Source organism: Periophthalmus magnuspinnatus, chromosome 24 (genome assembly GCF_009829125.3).
Source record: "Periophthalmus magnuspinnatus isolate fPerMag1 chromosome 24, fPerMag1.2.pri, whole genome shotgun sequence".
Lineage (NCBI taxonomy): Eukaryota > Metazoa > Chordata > Actinopteri > Gobiiformes > Gobiidae > Periophthalmus > Periophthalmus magnuspinnatus.
The window spans coordinates 15,605,156-15,627,476 of record NC_047149.1 but is presented as its reverse complement, the minus strand read 5'-3'; the positions used below and the strand labels follow the sequence as shown (position 1 = coordinate 15,627,476).

Genomic DNA, 22,321 nt, shown 5'->3' with positions numbered 1-22,321 from the left:
TAAAATGGTTAGTAGAAGCAATAGGCTATTTCATTTGAACATGTCTACCTCGTTTTTGGGGACGCATTTCAGGTCATGTTTATGGTATTTAAAACCGCAATTTTACATACGGTTCCTTTAATAGCGGAAAATCTAAACTTCAATTCAAACAATAAGCTTGATAATATTAAACATGTTCTCAGTCATTCTCAGTCATTTCATGCCCAACAAACTACGTGTTTTAATTATTTATGGTTGCACATGTGTGTGTATGAGGAAGGTGAATGAACTTAAGTTACCTGTAGCCCCTGCTCTAGCCCCTCAGCCAGAAGGCGCGTTACAAAGACAAGTACTCCCTCTGCTGGCCAAAGTGGAGACTATTATTTTATTTTATTTTTTGATCACGCATGCAGTTTGTAGAATATAAATAACTGAATTAAGATCAGAATAACCGTGATTAATTTTCATTTAGTAGTTTACATTTTTCTGGTGTTTCGCAATTTTTATTTTAGATGTGTGTATATATGTATATATATATATATTTAATTTGGCAAGTTTTCGGGCAGCCTTCTGGACCGGCTTGGTGTTGCTAGGACCCCAGGATGTCTATGCTCGCTGAACGTAAGTTTACTTTTTTTTAATCGTATTTTATTAGTTGTGATGGTCGAAAATCGATATATGTGTGTATGTTCTCATAAAGCACGTAGTGGAGTTTCGTTTCGAGTGCCTGCTGCCACAATGTCTCTTACAGTAATAGTTTTCTGTAGTATTTATAGCATTAGCTGGTCATATGGTGCGTACACGTGTTAGGCATAGCATTTAAATAGCAAATACCTGACAGTTGTTTGTTTGTTTGTTTGTTTTTTTACCTTTTAATATTTTTGTTCGATCAACTGCATTGTGTGTCCTGTGATGACGAGAAATGGACTGCCCTGAACCAAAATTATGGATAGCTGCTAAAACGAGCTTCTAAGCAGTTCAGCAGTCCACGCTAATAATTGGTTTGAGTGTTGGTGTTTACCACTAATCGACTTTACTTTCTGAAAACTGACAAGTTATTTGATGTCTTGAATACCCATTTCCCCTTCTCCAGCCCGGAGGAAACAGAAGTGGTCAGTTGACCCAAGGAACAGCGCCTGGAGTAAAGATGACAGCAAGTTTGGTCAGAAGATGCTGGAGCGAATGGGCTGGTCCAAGGGCAAGGTGAGTGATTTTGCTCTACGATTATGTAAACATTTATTATTACGTCTCAATTCTAATGTGTAAAAGAAAAAAACACGTTTGTAATAAGTGTGCATGTAGGCATTAGGCACACAAAAACATGTTGCGTTATTAAAAATAATTACACTATTTTATGTCACTCAGTAATTAATTTTTGTGTGATTTAGGGCCTGGGGAGAAGCGAGCAAGGCGCCACAGAACACATCAAAGTCAAAGTAAAAAATGACAGCTATGGTCTTGGAGCCAATGCCAGTCATGAGGTAATTTTATAGATATGATTTATTTTCTTGTGTTTACACAGAATTTGCTTTTGGACCATTTTTAATAAGTAACGTTAGATTTAGCGCAATTTCTTTGCAGTAGAAAAGGCAAACATGAATTCAAATGCATTCTGCTTTCTGCAGTTTTGATGTTGCATACCAACTGACTTAAGTGAGCTAGAAGTTTTTGTTGTATTTACTATGAGATAATGAACATTAATTCACATGTTTGGTCAGCATAAAGATAACTTTTGTTTTCTGATTTTTTTTTTTTCATTTTGTGGTGTTGCTTAAGTGTAATTTGTGTGTAATTTGTGTGTTAACAGGATAACTGGATTGCCCATCAGGATGATTTCAATGAGCTTTTGGCTCAGCTGAACAGTTGTCATGGTCAAAACGACAATAATGGTACAGGACTTTCATGTTTTACTTCTATTTTCTCAGTAGAGGGCGCCACATCGTTGCGCAAACAAACAAGTATAAGCCCTGTTCAGTCTTTTATGTTGATAATGAGTAGGAGTTGGTTAATATTCTAAATGAGTGTGGCTACTGTACATTTAATTATATATTTTGTGTCTACTGGTTTAGTATCTCCTCCAGAGGAGCAAAAGGGGTTTAGCCTGGAAGAGAAGTCCAAAACTGCCAGAAAGAGGGTCCATTACATGAAGTTCACTAAAGGTGAGTTGACCTGTGGGCAACAGGCCTGTATTTCCTCAAATGTTCAGTACATGAGTTACTTGTAAATCCTTCTCCAGACAGAGTCTACCACCCTGATTAAAGATTAGCACATCTATTCTTAAGTGCAGACACCCCTTTTATCACATATTCAAAGCCTTGGCGCTGACTGCAGACTTTGCCAGGCTGTGCCAGGTCAGGGATCCCAGTCAGTGCCAGGGAGTCGTCTTGTATTTTCATTACTTTACAAGGCAGGAAGTCAAAACGTGGTGGTCAAGGCCAGTGCGCTGACTGATAATTGGAGGAATTTTGTGTCAAGCACCACAGAATCTAAGTTTAATTATATTATGGGCATTTATTAATGCTGAGTCACTTTAATTACATAGAATGCTTTGATGTTTGGTTAAAAAAATTTCCTGTCAGTACAACCCCTTAAAACGCATACCACACTATGTAGAAATAAAAAATCGCATGAACAAATGCACTCATATTTTCATAGAGAAATAAGGTTGAATTCTGTCAACTGCATAAAAATGTTCCATATAGCTGCTTCTTCAAAAATGTTCCAAATAGCTACTTGAAAAGGAGCCATCTTTTGGTAAGGGATTATATTTCTCTACTTAATTGAATCTTCACTTTCTGTACAACTGTAGTCCACAAATCACAAAATATCTATATCAATAAAATATATAAAAAACAAAATAAAAGTATAATAAAGTGTATCCTCTTTCTACATCATTGGCCCAAGTGACTATTTTTTTACTGTACCAACGCGTTTCTAATTTAAGCAACTAAAACTTAAATGAAGACCTCAAGGCCTCTTTAGCCTTTAGGAGATTAGTTACTCTGTGCCCAGTCCTTTTTATATAATGTGTAAATCCCTCGATGTTTCAAGACGAGAACCATCCTTAGCTCAAATCTTATTATTGTAATTCAATATTTACAGCATTTGTTTTACTTACTTTACTTAATTGCCTACTTGAATAATAGGTAAGCAACCCAATACCTCTTAAACCTGTCACTCCTGTCACAAGCGGTTGCCATGTCATTGTAGGATGGCAACGCATTTCAGTTATGATTAAGGAACTACTTAGAAATCTTAGTTTAATTTACATAAAAATATTAGTCACTGTTCTAAACAGTGTTGATTTATCTGTTTTAATAGTTGCATTTGAGTGAAAGTCTCTGTATTGTGGAAATCATAATACAATTGGCGTGGCATCACTGTCCCATTTGTGCTATGGATTGGCATGGCAACTAGAGCATTACCTTGGACTAATTTCAGTCACGCCTGTTTGTATGTTTCCAGAGAGTGATCAGATATCAGCTCCTCTTTGTAGCCGTTGCCAAGTTAAGACGAGTAATGGCGTTACCGTTAAGCTTGTTATTTGATAAGTTGACAATGTAAAAGGTATCATCAGGCTCACTTCCAGTAAACAGAATTTTACTTTAAAAGCAATATGTTAAACATAAAAAAAGTTATATTATGTTATAAATGTTAAACATAATATAACATAATGCACCCAATACATACCCAAAGGGTCTTCTCAAGTCTGATTGACCTGAAAATAAGGTAGTCATTATCATGTAAAACAATATTAATTATGGGGCCAACTGTTACGCATAATCTTTCTTGTAAACCAGTGTGGCTATAGGACTGGTAAGATTATTTTCTCTGCACAGGTTGGCAGTGTACTTTGAAACTTTTTATCGATATCCTCTTCAGGGCTTCTTCATAGAGGCAGAACTGAGGATTGATTGTCTTTGTTTGTGGGAAAAGGCACCAAAATCTCCACTGCACTGGTGTGGACCTGTGGTATAAACCAGTAACCCACATTTAATTGCTGCCTCCATCTATCACCTGTCACAGCTGCAAGGGGGAGGGGAGGGGGGGGCTGTGGTCAATTTACAGTTGTTGTTTTTTTTTTTGTTTTTTTTTGTGTATATAAGATCAAATGGTATTAAATAATGCACGCATTATTTAATCCTGTATATAATACCATTGAGGGACAAAATGGCTAGTTAATATATATTGTTGTTATGGTATTCTTTCTGTTTATTTCAGAGTTCTGTAAAGTTTCCTGTAATCCAGTATGCATTTTCAGCTCTTACTATGATGCTTTAAATTGTTCTTTAAAATTGCATAATTAATATATATGAGCTGCAACAAACAACAAAACATTTTCAAAACAATTATTATAATTTGTGATGCAGCTTGAGGCCATCCTGATACTATAGGTATAGGTACATTTACAACCAAAACTGGAGTTTCAGACCAGTTAATGATTATGTGATTACCCAGCAGTTCAAGATCATTTCAGTAGTTTCTGCCTTAGTCTAAACCTAAAATGTGGTGTATATAAAGGTACTTCCTTGTCAGAAAGGGGAAAGTCACACTTGTTTTTGCCAAAAGGTCAGTGATAAACATAACAGTCCCCCAAACACATTTTGGTTTTCAGCATATTTTTGTTTTTTCTTCTTAGACATGTCTTGGGAGTGACTTTCAAAGCCAGGACACAGGGAGATAGAGATTTTAAAGCAATAAATAACCAAATGTTATCAGGGTCGTACTGAAGGAAGAGGATGCAGCTGTGCGAACAGGTCCAGGCTATAGACGGGAGGCCATGTTCTTCAGGAGTCTTTGAGGCCTGTCCTGAAAGTGGGACTCCGGAGGTAGTCTGGAATGGCAGGACTAGCAACAAGTTTATTTTTTCTTTATCATTTTTGTCCTGGAGCCAGAAACCACCCGAATTCCCAATATTTCAATTTTTTTGGCACAAACTTTGAAGTGATGCCTATGCACCATTGTAAACAATTTAAAATAGTATTGACATTGGAGTGATAGATGCATGTATACATCAAACATCAATATAAAGATCTTTGTTTTATTTGTTTTCAGGAAAGGACCTTTCTTCTAGAAGTGAAAAAGATCTCAACTGTATTTTTGGAAAAAGGGGTCTATCCAAGGAGCAAGATCAGGTAACAAAGAAAAAACAACTGTATATTCTGCTTTTGACACAATATAAAAAGTTGAACTTGCTCATTCATTCATTAATGAATGAGCATTCATTCATTAATGAATGAGCAATTAATTCATTAATGTATAAATGTTTGGTGACATAGTTGCATTGTGATTGAGCACTATGCATGTGTTCTGTTAACACTGGGCCTCTTTGGACTGTCCTGATTGTATAATCTCTGGTTTAACAAAGTTTAACTGCATCCAGGTGAGATTTCCATTAAAACTGTTGTGTTTATACTATCCTACAAATATTAATACTAGTACTAAAATGATACTGTAGCCCATTTATGAAAAAGCAGGCCTTGATCACTCTGTGTTCTGGCTAGTGTCTGTCCTGTAATGAGTGTGGCTTGTGGTGCTGGCGCTGCCATCACTCCAGTTTCACAGGCTCTGGCTGCACAGTGGCCTATGGCTTCAGATTAGCCTTGTCACAGTGCACTGCTAAACACTGCCAACAGGCCACTGATGGTGGCAGGAGCATCTAAATCCAGTTAAAGGATTTGGCCCTTTCTACTCTTCGCATCTTCTCTCTTCTGCCTGGGAGTGCTCACATCAGGAAGTTCAGTTTGCCAACAGGCATTATCAAAGGCAACTTCAAATCGTAGATGTTGTAGAAAAGTAAAATTGTGACACTTGCAAAAAAAACTTTAATCTTAGCTTCTGGAATTTGTAGTTGGTCACTTCAAACATTAAATTTCCATTTTCTATGACACCATTATACTCTAAGAAAAATAAATGTATATTGGTAAATTCCTTTTTTTTCATTTTGTCAACCATAAAAGGGAACTACCAAGCTCCTCAACATGTAAAACATGATTGGAAAGCTGAAACTCTCATATTGAAACAGGAATTATCAAGGCTCAACAAATGTTAAATTTACTATCTTAGTTTAAAAAGATGTGCAAAATCAAGGCTCAACTATAGAGCAAGAAAGGGGTCCAGACAGCTATATTGGCTCCCAATTCCCTTTTTTATTGTGTACACCAAGTGACACTCCGGGCGTCAGCTCTCTGTTAGACATGGGAGGTGGACGTCAATATCCATATCCCCCAAGATCAGCTTTACTTCTGCTTATATTTACACCAGAAAAATCTATTTAGGATTTGAAATGTTTCAATTAGGGATAATTTTATTTTTGTCAGGTTTTAACACAAATTGTCCAGAAGGATTAGAGGTTGTATAATATTAATTCTTCCATGCACACAGCTAGCCCTAACATCACAATGACCACTGCACCTCAGTCGATTACCACTGTAAATTAAAGCAATGCACACTGTCTTTCTTTGTTCCTAATTGTTGGGTTATGGGTTAGTTTTCAGTCAGGAGGGACACCACTGACAATATCGAAAACAGTGCACACATATTCAGTACAATGACTTCTCTAGAGGCTGTGTGTCAGGGCCAGGGATATTGAAGGTAGAGGCGCTGTGGGTGATGCACCACTCACTGTTAGCTATTGTGCTGCAGTGAGTGGATCCATGACACCAGTCTTCTCTGCACTGTTGTTCACTAAAGACACTAAAAACATTTTCAGTCCAAATTTCTATTTCCGTTTTATTTCATAGGCTTGCTGTATTGTGACTGAATTTTAACTGATTAACTGACCACTATTGTGGATTAACTCAAAAGATTACAGTCTATAGCAGTTAAGCAGCTAATGCAGTTGAAATAATGCATTTGAAACCTTACTTGCTTTATGAACCATGTGCATATTGTAGGTAGGGATACTATGGATTAATTGTTTGAGCTACAAAATGTGTTGTCTGCTATCTTTTCACAGTGGCTAAAGCTATTATTTACAGTGTGTCCGGTGAGGGTTATAGGGTTGTGGTGAAGCACATGTCCATCTACAGGCTTTGGTGTGATACATCACCCGTCCCACGCCTGTGAACCTCCTCGTTCTCCTGCCTTCTCTTGTGCCCCTCAACGCAATTACTCACAGCATGACAAACGACAGGCCTTCTCTGCCGAGATATCAAAAAGCCTTGGCCACTTCTAAATGAAGGCTCTTTGGCAGCCCTGTGCTCCCAGTGCTTATCGGCGGGCGAGCAGTGCCCCTGGCCGTCTTGTGTCCTCCTCCTGTGCCCTCCTCGGGGGGTTTAGTTAAGGGAGGCGTGCACAGGGCCAGCCCTGCTTGATTTATCTCCCCTGCCCCTCTGCCCGGCCACTCAGGCAGGCTGAAAGAGCCGACGAGGCTCCAACGGGCCTCCACTGGAAAGCCCGGCATTAGCTGAAATAAACCATTCTGCCGCCCAGTGAAAAATGTCCTCTGATTGGCTAATTAATCAGTCAAAGGGGAGCGACGCGACTTGTGACTTAAGGGACCAAAGCGGGCGACCACAGAGGGCCGGCTGATAAATAGACTCCCCGCCGATTCATATATCAACAAAAGTTGGCCATTTTTTAAAGCTGCCGGCTCACATGAAAGGTGGAAACCAGGTACAGTTACATCTTTTCGCCTACATTTCTTTTTCTTGTTTTGTTGCATATACAAAGTAAAAAATAGCTTTTGTTTTTAAAGGCAAATTTGGTAATGATATATTATAAAAATTGTTTCATTCCCTGAAATTTCTTTTTGTGCTCTTATATGTCAGATAAGAAAAAATTACAAGAATAATTTGGATTTGTTTTGGCTCTCAGTGCTCCAGTCACTGGGTTGGTATGGTGCGGCTGGTCCTGGGTCGGTCTGACCCCTGCGGCCTCTCTCACTCCCACTCTGGCTTCACACAAAGGCCTGAGGATTAGGCCTCGTCGGGTGGCACCTGTTGAAGGTTTCCCAACCCACGCACCGTCCACATGAAGGATCACGCGTCAGCAGGGCTCCCCCGACACCACCGGCCTCAAATATACGCCCTGCACCGGGCTAGGGCCATTTGGTAGATGTGTTCGTTTGGCGACACTCAGCTAATGAATGTCAGGAAAAGTTTGCTGATGATGCAGATGTAACTTATATTTTAAAAGCAAAAATTTGGGAAACTAGACCATGGCTACAATCATAACACTTTTCTGCACTGTTTATTTTATTGTATGCAGTTTGATTACATAATGAAAGTTAGAATCAGAATCTAAACAATGAACCCAAAATTATAATTCTTATATAATAATTTTCTCATTAAATCTTATGTGCATCATGGCATATCTTTGTTATGTGAGCCAACGCTCTTGTTCATTCTTTGATAACATCTAATTGCTTCGAGTGCAATCTTTCTGTCTAAAGTCTGTTTGTTGACAGGTAAGTTTTCTGTTACTGCCAAAAATATTATGGAGCAGCTAAGTGACATCTCACTACAATAGCTTTTATGCGGCTCCAAAGATTAACACTAGATAAAGTGTGACAGTCTCTAAGCTACGTGCCTAGGCAAGAATACACTGGGTTGTGGTAATTACTGCAAGGTGCAGCTAACCGTCCAAAGACTTTCAGCCCTCTTGGCTGTTTATAGCCACCACATAGCATTTAATTATGGACTTTAATAAATCACTGCAGAGAAAATGATCAGTGCAGCCCTCTCTCTTGGGTTTTGGCGGGGGAGACCCCTGTACACTTGCGGGCGGCTTTGTCTGCAAGCATTTGCAATGTTGAACAAGGATTGGGCAGTCTTATTGCATACATAATGCTTTATTCATTTGTTCTTTATGATAAACGTTCTCACACTGGGAACAAAATGCAATTTTTCAAACCCATGTTTGTGATTCAACTATTCAAACACCCACAACTGAGTTTAGAAGAGCAGGTTGACTATAGCAGAATCTTCTTGTGGGGCATGGTCTTTGAGCACCCTTGTTACTCCAAATGAGTTTATGCTGCAGAGGGGGTTTGGGGGGTACGCAAATATTTCCATTGTGGCGGAAATGAGTAGCCAAGTCAATTGTTTGCTTATTTAGCAGGGGAAAGGTATCCACCTGTTTGTCTGTCCACCTACATGAGGCATATGAAGGATGGGCTGCTGGACTGTGCTCTCATCAGGGAGAGACAGCTGGCTAATCAGGGTCTGATCCATAGACCTCGACTATCGCCAAATTTATTATTGTGGCAGGACAATGAGGGCACACTCGAGCAATTACAGACCCAACCAATATTGGCTAGAAACTATTGAAAGATGAGAAAAATATAAATAATGCAAACAGGCAGTTTTAAGAAAATAAATGGCCAACTACAACATTATCAAATGCTTGTAAAATATTAAGCAGTGGGTCACTTCACTTTGGAAAGTGGAAAAAGTATCTTTTCTCTGAATGTCTTAAATTGTGAGAAAAAAGGGGGAATTGTTATAACGCAGTCTTTCTGGTTAAAATGACTTAAGATACAAGTTTTTCACAAGATTTTAAAGTTATTTCTTACATTAGCAACTGTATTTCATATTTTCTTTCAATGCATACTAAAATATTGTCATTTATGCCAACACGTTTTTTGTTTGGATCTGGTCTCATAGGGAGTCAACTTGTAAAAACTAAGTTCCTGAGACCCTTGTGAACCTCTCATCATCTCTGCTACTGTTGGCTGTTGGACACTTTCTGCTAAATGTGTTGGCCTTGGTATGTTGGCGTCTGTGTGAGCGTTGGCTTTTCCCTGTCTAAATTAGCAGAGACAGAGCTGGAGAGTCTTGAAGGAGGTGGCCTGTTGAATGTCTTCCACCCGTCCTTTTCTTTAGGGCCCTCTGCAGGCCAGACCCAGCCCCCGCCAGGGGAGCGCAGTGCAGGAAGGGCCCTATAGCCAGCCAGGCCGCTCCTCTGCTGAAGGAGCCTTATCTCAGAGCTGCACACAGCTCACACGGCGCATCCTTTTCCTGGGGTTCTGTGAGAGGAGGAGGCGGCAGAGGAGGAGGAGGAGTGGACATGGCTGGATATAGGTGTGAGCTCAGCCCGACATTTCCCAGCCCTCTGTGCTATGGCTGGGGACCATCTATTTTGGGCATTTTGTCAACAGTCATAAACAGATTTTTGAGCTGTTTGCCCTCAAACAACACTTGGGATATTATAAACACTTGTATTTTATACATATTTGTGAATATTTTTTATGCTGTAACCACTTCACATTGTGAAACTACTACTCAAGAGGGCGTTCACATTACTTAAAGCCTTGAGCTCAGGTAAATGACATTTTAAGCTTGATTTGTTGCCCATTTTGGTAAGACCTTGTTACGCAACACTCAAGACCAAAACTCAAAGGACTTGTTCTGCAGGGCAGATCCACAGCCTTCTGCTTCTTTTAGGGTTGTGCTCAGCGCAGCACTTTGTGCTCCTGGATCAGTCTAATGGAGGTCCCCAGGCAGGTGAACCTGTGCAGGGCTCCTGATGAAGATGTTTCTCTGTCACTCTTTAACTCTCATTCATTCACCCTCCTTCTCTAGAGAGTAATTTCACAGGCAGTGCTAAAGTGGCCCCCAGCCATCTTTCCAAATCCCAGGTACAAGTTGTTTGGCACTGTCAGCTCTGAGCCCTTACCCCTCTTGCAGGCAGAGGATACCATTGTGCAGTAACGGGAAGTATAGATTTTCTCTGGGAAGTTGAACTTTTTTATAATTGCGGTGCACCTAAAGGACGATGTATTGCTTGTTAAATGTTGGTCCTTAATACTTTATTTATGCACCAATATTAAATTTAAAAGTGAAATGGGGTCTAAAACATGTTCTGCATATTGCATCTTTTAAGCTTGGAAAAATGCTTCATTAATCAATACATTTGACCAGACTAAAACAATAACATTTCTTTATGGATATGTATTGACTGTGAAAGGCCTTTTTAGTCAGATAAGACTAATGACATGGAGTATTTCAGTAAAGTCCCCAGAGCCTTTGGAGGAAGTATGCTAATTCTGAATTTGGTTGGAAAAGGCTGCAGTTGTGAAACCACTGGGGTAGCTTGTAATAGTGACAAGTTCACCCCTACCAGTGCTTTGTTTTAGCAGCCCATCAGTTAACGTGTCCATCTAAATGATCCTTGAGTGCTGTAATATGAATGTAAAAGCTTAAAGGCCAAACCACAAAGTGACTTGACACCATACCATATTTTCAATTTATCTTTAATCTGTAGGGTTTGAAAAATGCTGTCCAGAGGTAATACTCAGAGCGGTATTGTTTAGTGCGAATCTCAGGAGGAGGGCCTGTATTCTTCTGGACAAATCATTATGCATTGAGTAGACTATTAGGAAAATGAAGACAAATGGTGCATGGACATGAGGTGACGAATGTTCACAGTAAAGCTAAAATGTAGATGTTAATGTGCGTACAGTTGTAAAGTCTTAGCCTAAAGGTTAGTGGATAAAGAGATGCACTTATAAATTATATCTCTGCATAGATTTGTGCCTTTTTTTTTTTTTTGAAAATAAATACTACAGATGGAACAACATTGTGGGGAAAAAATGCATGCTAAAAAGGGTCAGCACTGACGTTATTAGTGGCCTTAAAAGGAACAATTTCTTTTTACTTTTTATCCTAAATGAAAAACGTAACCATGTATGGGAGTTCAGTGATCAATGGCAAGTCATTTAGGTGTGTGTTTTTTGTTTGACCAAACATCGTGTTCATTTTATATTGCGAAAATTGATGACTACACACAATATGTGTCCAGAAAAAGATGAATGTGAGATCAGTCCGTAATACTGGACGTGAAGTATTTTTGGTGTAATTCTCTAACACCTATTGTTTTTTAAAAAAACATCCTCTTTTGGTTAAATTTCACTCTGGGGCTGCTCATCTGGTTAATCTCACTGTGACGACAGACAACACTTGTACTCCCACATCCTCCATTGTGTGCTGTTTATTTCTAAATGCAACATGAAATCCTCACTGTTTTCTGTTTTGTCCAGGAGAGCAACAGCAGCGAATCTCAAGAAGAAAAGGAAGAGACCGCGGTTATAGCACCGACCGGGCTTGACACAGAGTCCATCGCAAACACGGTCACCAGCACCCTCACCATGCAGGAGTACTTCGCCCAGAGAATGGCCCGTTTGAAAAAGGCTCATGGACAAGCCCCCACCTCAGACACAAGTGAGAAGTCTGGTGAAAACAGCCCTATGTACGACGCCAACAACTGCAGCATGGAGCCCAAGAAAAAGAAAAAGAAAAAAGATAATAAAAAAGCAGCAGATGAAGCTGAAGTATCTGAGAAGTGTGAAGCTCCTGTATCAGAGGAACAGAAATTACTGGAGCAGAGAAATCCAGAGAAGAAAAAGAAGAAAAAACGAAAAATGCTTGAAAATGAGCAACCTCTGACCCCAGAAGAAGAGCTACTGCCATCCAAAAAGAAAAAGAATAAGAAACATAAAGACGAGACGGAACAAATAAATGGACATTTATTGGCTGAAGAGGACAACGTGCAGTCTCAGGTTAATGAGAAACAGAAACATGATAACCAGGTGGAAAGTGTTTTTGAAAAGAAAAAATCCAAGAAAGGCAAAAAGGGGAAACACAATCTGACATAATGAAATAAAATTCAACAGTAATATAATCTTTTTCATCCTAAACAATTTTTTAGCATGCAGGAAAGATTTTTTCCTAAAAATATATACCAATATTAAAAAAATGTTGCCATAGTCAAAGATGAAATTATACATTATGAATACATTATGAATTTTTAAATTCTTTTGATGAAATTGTTTAAAATGTCACTTGACAACTTTGTATTCATATAGTTACATCATATTTTGAATGGTAGATTAAATGTAATGAAATGCAAATATCGTCGACTTTGCCCACTCACATTCAAGATGAAATAAACCAAAATGGTCTTCATAGACTGTGTTTTCATTTTTTCCTATTTAGCAGGTCAGGTGGTTGGTAAATGTTTCAATGTTTATGCCAGTATACAATAGAATACATTGCAAAATAGTTTTTGACTTGACAGATGAAATCTTCAAGTCACAGGAGGTATGACTCAAAAGAGGAAGCAGACTGTCGGGTATTGCACACCTAACACTACTTCTCAGGAGATCCACATATTTGTTTACGTCATAAGCATAAGGTAAGTTTAATTTTTTATTTTTTGGTGCATTTGAACACATGCATTATATTCATAGCTCCTAAACACAACACAGTGACAATGGCTTGCCCACACAAAGTTGGGGGGCTCAATGTCCCGCATATGTAAACTTTCACTTGCCATGCAGCGACGAGGCAGTGTCCAAACATCTACGGGAAGTTCAACCCTATAGATCACTAAAGTGCCTGTACCATGCACAATCTGTGGCTTCAGGTGCAGTATCCTGTTCCTGTGCAGGCCAGGTCTCATATCTTTAATGCTCAATTTTATGTTTACAATACATGTTATACTTGTTATAACATATTTGTTACAAACTGCACACTTGTCTGTATGTATGTATTTGTATTAAATGTTGATCATTTAAGTTTGAGCCTCAAGTCTGATATAACCCGTCATCTATGTATCTATGTGAGTGTGGGGGCTTTGCTACGGGCCGTGGTTGCTGTCAACAGGAATTCCTGGACTTGCTGTGTACACCCTTGAGCCAGTGAAGGAAACTGATTTGTGCAGTGGCTTTATCTCTGCTGTCACCCACACATGTGCTCACAAGTTCCACGCACTGAGGGGCCTGAACAGTTAATACAGACAAAGTAAACGGCAGAACATCAATTCATTGTGCCTTATTCTACGTAAAAACATGAAAGGGTAGGGAGTTGCGTTAAAGGGAATCTACAGAACAGGTTAGATAGGTCTGTCTTGGGGAATTTTATAGGAAAAATACCTAAGTTGCAAAATGTTAGTGTTATTGGGTTAAAATTAAATATGGCATGAGTAGAATTGAAAAAGACTCTGTAGTGAACCTTAATAAACTGTTCCTCAGGATGAGTAAGTTTTTGGCGGGTTTGTTGTTGTTGTTCTACAGGTTAAAGCTGCGACCAGTGTTGAAATCTGTCTCTCTCTTCATGGGGCTCTATTTGCATCAAGGAGGAGCGAGCGTCCTGCGGGGTTTCTCCTGGAACCTGCTCCTCAAATATAAAGCTCCCCCTCACAGAGCAAACACTGAATCAGAGCAGACGAGTGGCGCTACACCAGCACACGCCTGTTTGTACGTGGGTCACCTGAGCACCACAGCCACTGGCCCGACTTTCCGCGTGGGTCACTATCACAAAGAGTTATACCAAGAATATTTTCACTTGCTGCGCGTAAAGTTTGGAGCAGAGCGCGCGCAGATGGCTGCTCTCATCAGCGCGTACTCGTCGTGGCCGGAGTCCTTCGAGTGCCCTTCGGCAGATGGAGATGGGTCCGAGGGGCCTCACAGGAGCGCAGTGGACAAGGCTCCGGAGCCACGGATTCGACGACCCATGAACGCGTTCATGGTCTGGGCCAAAGACGAGCGCAAACGACTGGCTGTACAGAACCCGGATTTGCACAACGCCGAACTTAGCAAAATGCTCGGTAAGAAAATAATAGTATTATTATACAAAGGTATTACTATTACTTAGTATGAATTATAATTAATTATGGATAATTATTATACTACAAAATAATAGGCTATTATTTCCATTGTAGATTGAAATAGCTCTATCCAAGACCATACATTTAATCTGAAAATGCTTGAGATGTAGGGTTAATATATAAAAATAATATGGGCCTTAGAAGTGACTCAAACAAAAGTGAATAGTATATATAGTATGAATATATATATATATATATATATGTATGTATATGTGTGTGTATATTTCTCTAACAATTAGAAAAACTTTTGTTGAAGGGATAAACTACACATAACTGCCTTAAGTGTTAATAAAAATGCAATGTAAATAGGATTTTCTTTTTTTTTTTTTTCTTTTTTTTTTTAGATTAATGATCCTATTGGTTAAATATTTGGGGGGGAAAGCCTTTTTCTAACGTTGTTAATAAATATGTTTCATATTTTAATTTTAATTATTTTAAAATATATGTAAAACATGGCCATAGCTTTTTTTCCCACATAATTTGACAATTAATGGAATGTTACTAAAATATATATTTGTGTTAAAAAACTCTTTTTCCTATAAATGCAGGTAAGTCATGGAAGGCCCTGACTCCCCCTCAGAAGAGGCCCTATGTGGAGGAAGCTGAGCGGCTCCGCGTGCAGCACATGCAGGACTATCCCAACTACAAGTACCGTCCTCGCAGGAAGAAGCAGCTCAAACGCATCTGCAAGCGGGTGGAACCCGGGTTCCTGCTGAGCAGCCTGGCTCCAGAGCAGAGCTCTCTGGTGGAGCAGCGAGTGCTGTGCCACCCCCTGGACAAGGAGGACGGGGGCTTCTCTGGACCGGGCCCGATTCTGCCCGGGGTCCGGACATTCAGAGATCCAGCCACTTCTACCAGTACCAGTGGCACCAACAGTGGCTTTGACACTTATCCCTATGGCCTGCCCACTCCGCCGGAGATGTCCCCATTAGACGCTATGGACCATGAGCACGTACCCTCAGCTTACTACTCTTCAACTAGCTCCTGCTCCTCTTCCTCAGCCTCGTGTCCAGAGGAACATCAGAATCACATGGGCAACCCACCCCCGTACCACACTGACTATTCTCAGTCTCAGATACACTGCGGCCACGTCCCTCACATGTCCCAAACTAACACTGGACTCATGACTGCCCCACCACTTTCCTACTTCAGCGCTTCTTCTTTCCCTCAGGTCCACCACAGTGTCCAACAAGGACACCTGGGTCAGCTGTCCCCACCACCGGAGACACAGGGACACCTGGAGACTCTGGACCAATTGAGCCAAGCAGAGCTCCTGAGTGAGGTGGACCGAAATGAGTTTGACCAGTATCTGAACTCCACGGGGACTGGCTTCCACCCAGAGCAGAGCAGCACCATGACAGTGACGGGACATATTCAGGTGGCATCATCTGCCACCGCTGGCCCTAGCAGCTCCTCAGAAACCAGTCTGATCTCTGTGTTAGCAGATGCCACAGCGGCATACTACAACAACTATGGCATCTCATAAGCGCCACTGGTCCATCAAAGATACATGGTTCAAGAATAAAGATGCTGGGTTGATTTTGTAGCATAAGAAACTGAACAGAGCATGAATGATTGTGTAGAAACACTGGGGGATGTGAATGAAAAGGACCCGGCTGCCTCAGGGATGCAAACACTTGTGTGTCACCTCCAGCTGTCTGAGGAACTATCTAAAGACTTGTCCCCCTGTAAATGTCACACTTACTGTTGCCTCCATGGCATGTACATAGAACTGCTCCTTCAAAAGCTAATTTAAGTGCTTAGATGTTTTTGACTGTAATACTGATTGATGAATTCATTCTACTGTTAATGACATTTGCTCCCTGCCTCTTGGGCTTAGAAGAGTCCATTACCTCAGTTGCTGTAAAATGGATGAGGTCTTGTTTGGATATTTTATATGCAATCTAAAATTGTGTGTATAATGAGAAAAAGACACGGAGTTTAAACTACTTCTCAAGTACCTAATATTTAATCATAGCCTCTAAAATGGAAAATAATAATGGCAAATATAGAGTATGCTGATTTAGGTTTGTGAAAGACACTAATTTAAAATAAAGTTCATTTTTACATAAAACAGTTGTTACTTGACCAATGCCCTCACACATCTGGTCAGTATAAAGTGTGCACTGTTCTGACCAGATATAAATATGTGTAAGATTTTCTGTTGTCATTTTCCAATCTCAGATTTCCCCAAACTGCGTCAACACTTGAATTTAATCCAAATTAAGGGTTGGAGAAAAACCTCTCAAACTTCTCACTTCTTTGTTTTTGTGTTGTTATCGGTGCCCCCGCCTCTTTCACCCCCAACCTCCTCATCACTTTCACCTAACTTCTCTATCTGATGAAGACTTACTCCTGGTAAAAAGTTATGGTGCTTTCTCTGTCCTTTCAAATTTAGCTCTGATACAACACCTCTCTCCTCAACATGAGTGAGCTTTGGACAAATCTAGGAGTCAGGCTGATCTTCCTGCATTTTTCGGGAATGGTTGAGTCGTGCTTCTTGTAAAGAGGATGCAGCGGAGGAGCGGTGTTTCCTGCCTGATAAGCAGCCACAGCTCTCCGTCAGGATGTTTGGGCCTGGCTGGGCTCTGCTTTAAAGAGCAGCAGTGAGGGAAGGGAACCAGCCGCTCAGCTCACAGCAGGAAGCTCTGCGCGCCTGATTAACATCTGACTTAACCGGCACTTTTTAAAAGGGGCTTCATCAACCTGGTCTGCCGTACATATTATTCCTCATTATAGGCCAAAATATATAACATCCATTTGGTGCTAGTGGTAGACCACATAGAATGAGCATTCATCATGTGGCCAGGAAATGCTGTGCTCATTTTGTCAGGGTTACCCTATTACCCTCTATGTCTGAGGGGGTTCAAAACTCAATGGAGGGTCCATTTTAAGGGCAGCCATATTTTGGATGTCAGGATTGGCGGGGCCTTGGGCATTTAGCATTGAAAGAGTCGCTGCTCTGGCCCCGAGTTGGTGGGGTCAGCCTCACGTTTTACTGCAGACTCCCCAGATAAAGACTTGATACAATGGCTCAACAAACACCTCAGGGTAGGACATTATAACATACAGGCAAGGACAATCATCAACAATGTGTGAGCAATCAGCTGATGGTATAAGACTGACATAGGCTATGCTCTGGACTACCAAATGTAATGCAAAGATATATTATAATATCTTTACAATAATATTAAATCAATAATATACAGTTAATTTTATAATCTTTAGCATTTAAAATCTGACCCAACTTAAATCTACATTCGCAGGGTTTGAGATGTCTGAAATGTTACTTGAGCATATTTGGGAAGTAAGGACAAAACACTCTTTCCTTTCTGTCACAGCTGAATCATCAACATCACATAGACATAGACACTGTTTATTTGGCACAACAAGGATTGTGGCCATGGCTTGTGCCATTTTTCACCTGAAGAATTCTGTGTCCAAGACATCTGAAGCAAGCTTTTTCCTAAAGGGTATTAGGTGGAAGTCTTTCATTTTCATAAACGCTCCTGACTGCCAGATTACAAGATTTACTTAATTTCTTAATTAAGGATATAGGCTGAACAAACAAGCGCCGCGTGTCTTTCTGATTGCTGCCTGGCTGTGCTCCAGTCTCAGGTCAGGCCCGTGGAATGAGTCTGTCAGGTAGTCTGTTATGTTTCCTATTTCCTCCTGTGCAGTCATGTCACTTCCCTGTGCAAACAAACAACTGGACCCATCTAACTCAACACTCACTGTCAAGGTAACAGTGTAAAGCTCTTCATGCGTGATTGAGCCCACTCCCACACAGCTGCATAAAGCATTATCCATGAGGGAGGGACATGGGTTTGAAGCAGGCTGACTGTCTGGTTAGTCCGGTGCCCATTGTGTACTTAACAAGCCCACATCCAGCTACCTATGGTGATGGTGACACTGCGGCCATGACGTTCTTTGAGTTTTAGCTATAGGTCAAGAGGAAGTGGCTGATGTTTACTACGTGACTAAAAAGTGCCCGGGACAAGAATGCCCTTTAAGTCTCAACAGGAGGCAGAGCTTATCTTACTACTTGGAAAAGTTGACATGTGGTGATTTTATCTTCACATAAGTAAATGAATCAGAATTTTCCAACAAAATAGCTATAGTGTTTACATGGTCTGTAATTTGAAAGGGAATGTTCATGGTCAGGATAAACAGGAAGAATTAAGAGTAAATGGCATAGACATATTAATGCCTTATTTGCTTATTGAAAAAGATCAAATTGGGTTTTACCATTATTGCAACACGCAGTGAACTTTCAACAATTCAAACTACTTCAAGCTCAGAAAAAATGCGCTAAGATAACAAAAAAAAAAAAAAAAAAAAACAGCGAGCATTTCTACTTGGAGTGTGCTGCAGCAGCATAATAACCTGTTTACAATTTGTACTTGGCCTAAAATCTGGCCAAAGGAGGAAAACACACACAAGCATCTCACAGCAAGGGATTATGGGTGCAGTTATTCTTCATCTCATTGTGGCTCAACAACAGGCGGCGCACGGGGTGGCAGCAGGCGTGTATGGACCGCACAAAGAATGGACCAGACTCGCCGAGGGACAGGTGCCATGTGGCAGAGGATGCGCGCGGACGCAGATGGGGACCCCTGGAAAACTTACGGGACCGTCGCAGCGGCCAAGGGCGTCCCAGCCGTACCTGCACTGTGAATGCTGCAGCAAACCACCAGCACCACCTGTTCTGTGCAGATACAGGGGGAAGCAGGAGCACACAGGGAGGCCAGCGCGGGACTGCCAAACTGCACAAGGAGAAGGCTATATTTCCACGCGCTCATAACATAAGCACGGCCAGGTTTCAAATCGGCTCCGGCACTGCAGAATGTTGGGAATGGTGCACCCTCAGAATTGTGGGCTGTCAGATTATTCTATGAAAGGCAATACATATAGTAGTTAATATGTAATAGGCCTAATGGTTATTTGGTGTGTAATTAATTATACTTATTTTATGTATTTTGAGTAGACATGCTCTTTACTATAGAGGACCAAAATGGCAATTGGACATAAATACATATAAGAATAAATATTGAAATGTATAAATAAGGTGAATTTACACATTTATAGTTTTGGTCACCATTTTTTTAATGTATCCCAACATTTATTCTTTTTGCTCTTTCATACTTTACTAGGGTCTCTTGTCTGTTAGTGTCCGCATGCCGTGGCGTTATCTGCTTTGTTTTTGACTGTAACACATTGTCCCCAGGGTGATGTAACTCTTCACCTCAATGTGGAGGTGGATGTTCCATTGTGCTTCCTAATTGCAATGAGGTTGTTCCATTTAGGAGACAGCACATCCGTATCTGTTACTCCGTTCAAGTGAATCCTCCAAATATCAAAACATGAAGTATAAAAATGACAGGGGCAAACCAAAACTGTCCTTCAAGAATGTGAGCAAACAAGGAAAAATCTGAAATGAAAAATCTCAATGAAAGAAAATAAATCTGTACACATAACAATACATAAAAAGTGGGTTACCAAATCAAATTAAGGCTGCATCTTGCAAATTAAGCAAGTATATTTTCGATTAATCCACTAGACAGGATTTCTATTGCATCTTCCAAGTTGTTTAAAATATAGTTTTAACCAGATTATGGTAGAAAGATGCGATAAAGACATTTCCTCAGAACACCCATGTTTTACAGTTGACATAATGATCAACTAATATTAAATTAGATTCTTTAGTGAACCATCAATAATCTGATCATTATAATATTACAGAGGGTTACAGTGACTTGCAATTTGTGTCCACAGCATGTCTCTGATCACGACCTCTTTAGTGCTTCTGCTTCGGCCTGCAGGCACAGTTTACTCACAGCACATCCTGACCAGCAGACGCTCTAATGATTCAGATGAGTGATGTTATAAGTTTAGTGGTGTGAGAGAAACCCCTTTTAACAGCTACTGGAGAAGAGAGACAAAGCAATGCCCATGTCAGATGACAGCTTTACAGACTTCCTACTACTCATTTAGTTTATCATTTATAGTTTATTTTGTTTTATTTACTCATTTATCAAATAATGATCATCATATACTTCATTTACTCCCACAATATTTAAGGATATAGAGGAAAAAGTGTAACTCTAATTTTGTGTTTAGTTCTATTGTGAACTGTAAGAGTATGTTTTCCTTCTGCTGAAGAGGAAAAATTTGATTTACTGTCTGTACACTTCTATTTCAATTTGCTTATTTTATATCAGTCTTTATTTAGAATATTTACTGAATGTTGTTGTTATTATCAATAAAGTACAAAAAGAAGTATCCAAGTCAAAATAGTTTTGCACAAGTCTAATTTGTCTATGATGCAAACAAAGCCGATGCTTGTAAAGGAACTGATCACGTCAGCAGTGACACACTGTATTTCCGCTGCCTTGATGTGCTGTTTACTCGCAGCACTGTGGTAAAAATGCCAGTGTCCTTGGCAGCGCATCACTTTGTCCCTCCCATGCTCACTGCTCTGACCCTTCACTAAGGGTACAATATTGTGGATGTTGTTGATGTCTGAACTTGAAGAAATCCCTTCCTGTTGGAGGCCAGGCCCCATTTCCTTAAAGACTCCACATCAAAAATGAGGCTGATGGAAATGAGTCACACAGTTGTCCCCAGAGCGCAGACACTTCGCCAAAGTACGCTGTTGACAGCCTCAAAACAGGATATGAGCGTTATACGTCTGTGTTTATTGCAGATGGTGGAATACTTGAGACCATAGGTTGCACTGATAAGAAAATACTGCTGCTCTAGTCACGTATCCACTGACCAAAACTTAGCACACAACTTGACTCATAGCAACTCTATTACTACACCCTCACCACCCCTCTTCATAGACCCAGCAAACATGAGATTACTAATTTGTTAAAAGCACTTTTGCATATTATGTTTGCTTTGCAAACTCGTATCATGGCGGGTGCTAAGAGACTGCAAAAGCTCATGAATTACAGCCCTCTTGACCTTTCAGACAAACTTGCAAGACAAAACAAAAGTAAATTTTTTTTTACACCACAGCTAAAACCACTCTGCAAACTGAACTACTTTGATACATTATTCATTAACTTAATTAACTAATTTACTTCATCATTAACTGTTCCTTTTGTGGTTGCTTAAGTACAAAAATATTAACAAAAAATTATAATACACGGTGTATTATCATAATTCATAGTTTATTTGTGGGTATTAAATATGTATTGATCATTAGGTCAATAAGCTAAATATACGTGTCTAAAGTAAGTCAGCTTTAGCTCCGTGCAGAGGTTGGCTAAACTTGTGATGTAAGTACAAGAGGATTTGTGCACTGATGTATAATTGTGCACTCAGGGTTTTCACAGTTATATTTACTCCTGCCTGCGTTTGATCCTCCTCCTGCCCCGGCCATGACTCCAGGGTTAAACAGGTAACATCTTGTAATGCTGTCTGGCTGAACACTTGTACAGTTTAATCTCATACACTTTGCTGACTATTTTGATTTTGTTCATTTTAAATATTGATTCTGTGTTGGTAAACACAAAATAATAGTATAATATCATATGAATTAATAATAATAATGATAATAATAACAATAACAATAACAACAACAACAACAACAACAACAACAACAATAATAATAATAATAATAATAATAATAATAATAATAATAATAATAATAATAATAATAATAATAATAATAATAATAATAATAATCTTGGAGGCATCAGCTATATTGTTCTGACTTGACCAC

The 22,321-nt window shown here is 39.8% G+C and overlaps 2 protein-coding genes across 2 annotated transcripts; both read left to right on the top strand.

Annotated features, from left to right (window-relative positions):
* The first annotated feature begins 539 nt into the window (after window positions 1–539).
* Window positions 540–12,891, top strand: pinx1 (PIN2 (TERF1) interacting telomerase inhibitor 1). The gene is made up of 7 exons (XM_033991070.2): window positions 540–600; window positions 1,073–1,182; window positions 1,368–1,460; window positions 1,787–1,868; window positions 2,049–2,138; window positions 5,035–5,114; window positions 11,963–12,891. Exons 1-7 carry the CDS (start codon window positions 582–584, stop codon window positions 12,575–12,577), a joined length of 1,089 nt encoding a protein of 362 aa, XP_033846961.1. The 5' UTR covers window positions 540–581; the 3' UTR covers window positions 12,578–12,891.
* Window positions 12,892–13,993: 1,102 nt separating this feature from the next.
* On the top strand, window positions 13,994–16,663 carry sox7 (SRY-box transcription factor 7). Its single transcript, XM_033991067.2, has 2 exons — window positions 13,994–14,529; window positions 15,138–16,663. Exons 1-2 carry the CDS (start codon window positions 14,037–14,039, stop codon window positions 16,073–16,075), a joined length of 1,431 nt encoding a protein of 476 aa, XP_033846958.1. The 5' UTR covers window positions 13,994–14,036; the 3' UTR covers window positions 16,076–16,663.
* The last annotated feature ends 5,658 nt before the right edge of the window (window positions 16,664–22,321 follow it).

What these genes read in the sequence shown, in the direction of transcription:
- pinx1 (XM_033991070.2), top strand. An exon ending in GAGCCAATGCCAGTCATGAG is followed by an intron (nt 1,461 to 1,786) that starts GTAATTTTATAG and finishes GTGTGTTAACAG; the next exon opens with GATAACTGGATTGCCCATCA. An exon ending in TTACATGAAGTTCACTAAAG is followed by an intron (nt 2,139 to 5,034) that starts GTGAGTTGACCT and finishes ATTTGTTTTCAG; the next exon opens with GAAAGGACCTTTCTTCTAGA.
- sox7 (XM_033991067.2), top strand. Translation starts at nt 14,037, where the DNA reads ATGGGGCTCTATTTGCATCAAGGAGGAGCGAGCGTCCTGCGGGGTTTC. An exon ending in CGAACTTAGCAAAATGCTCG is followed by an intron (nt 14,530 to 15,137) that starts GTAAGAAAATAA and finishes CTATAAATGCAG; the next exon opens with GTAAGTCATGGAAGGCCCTG.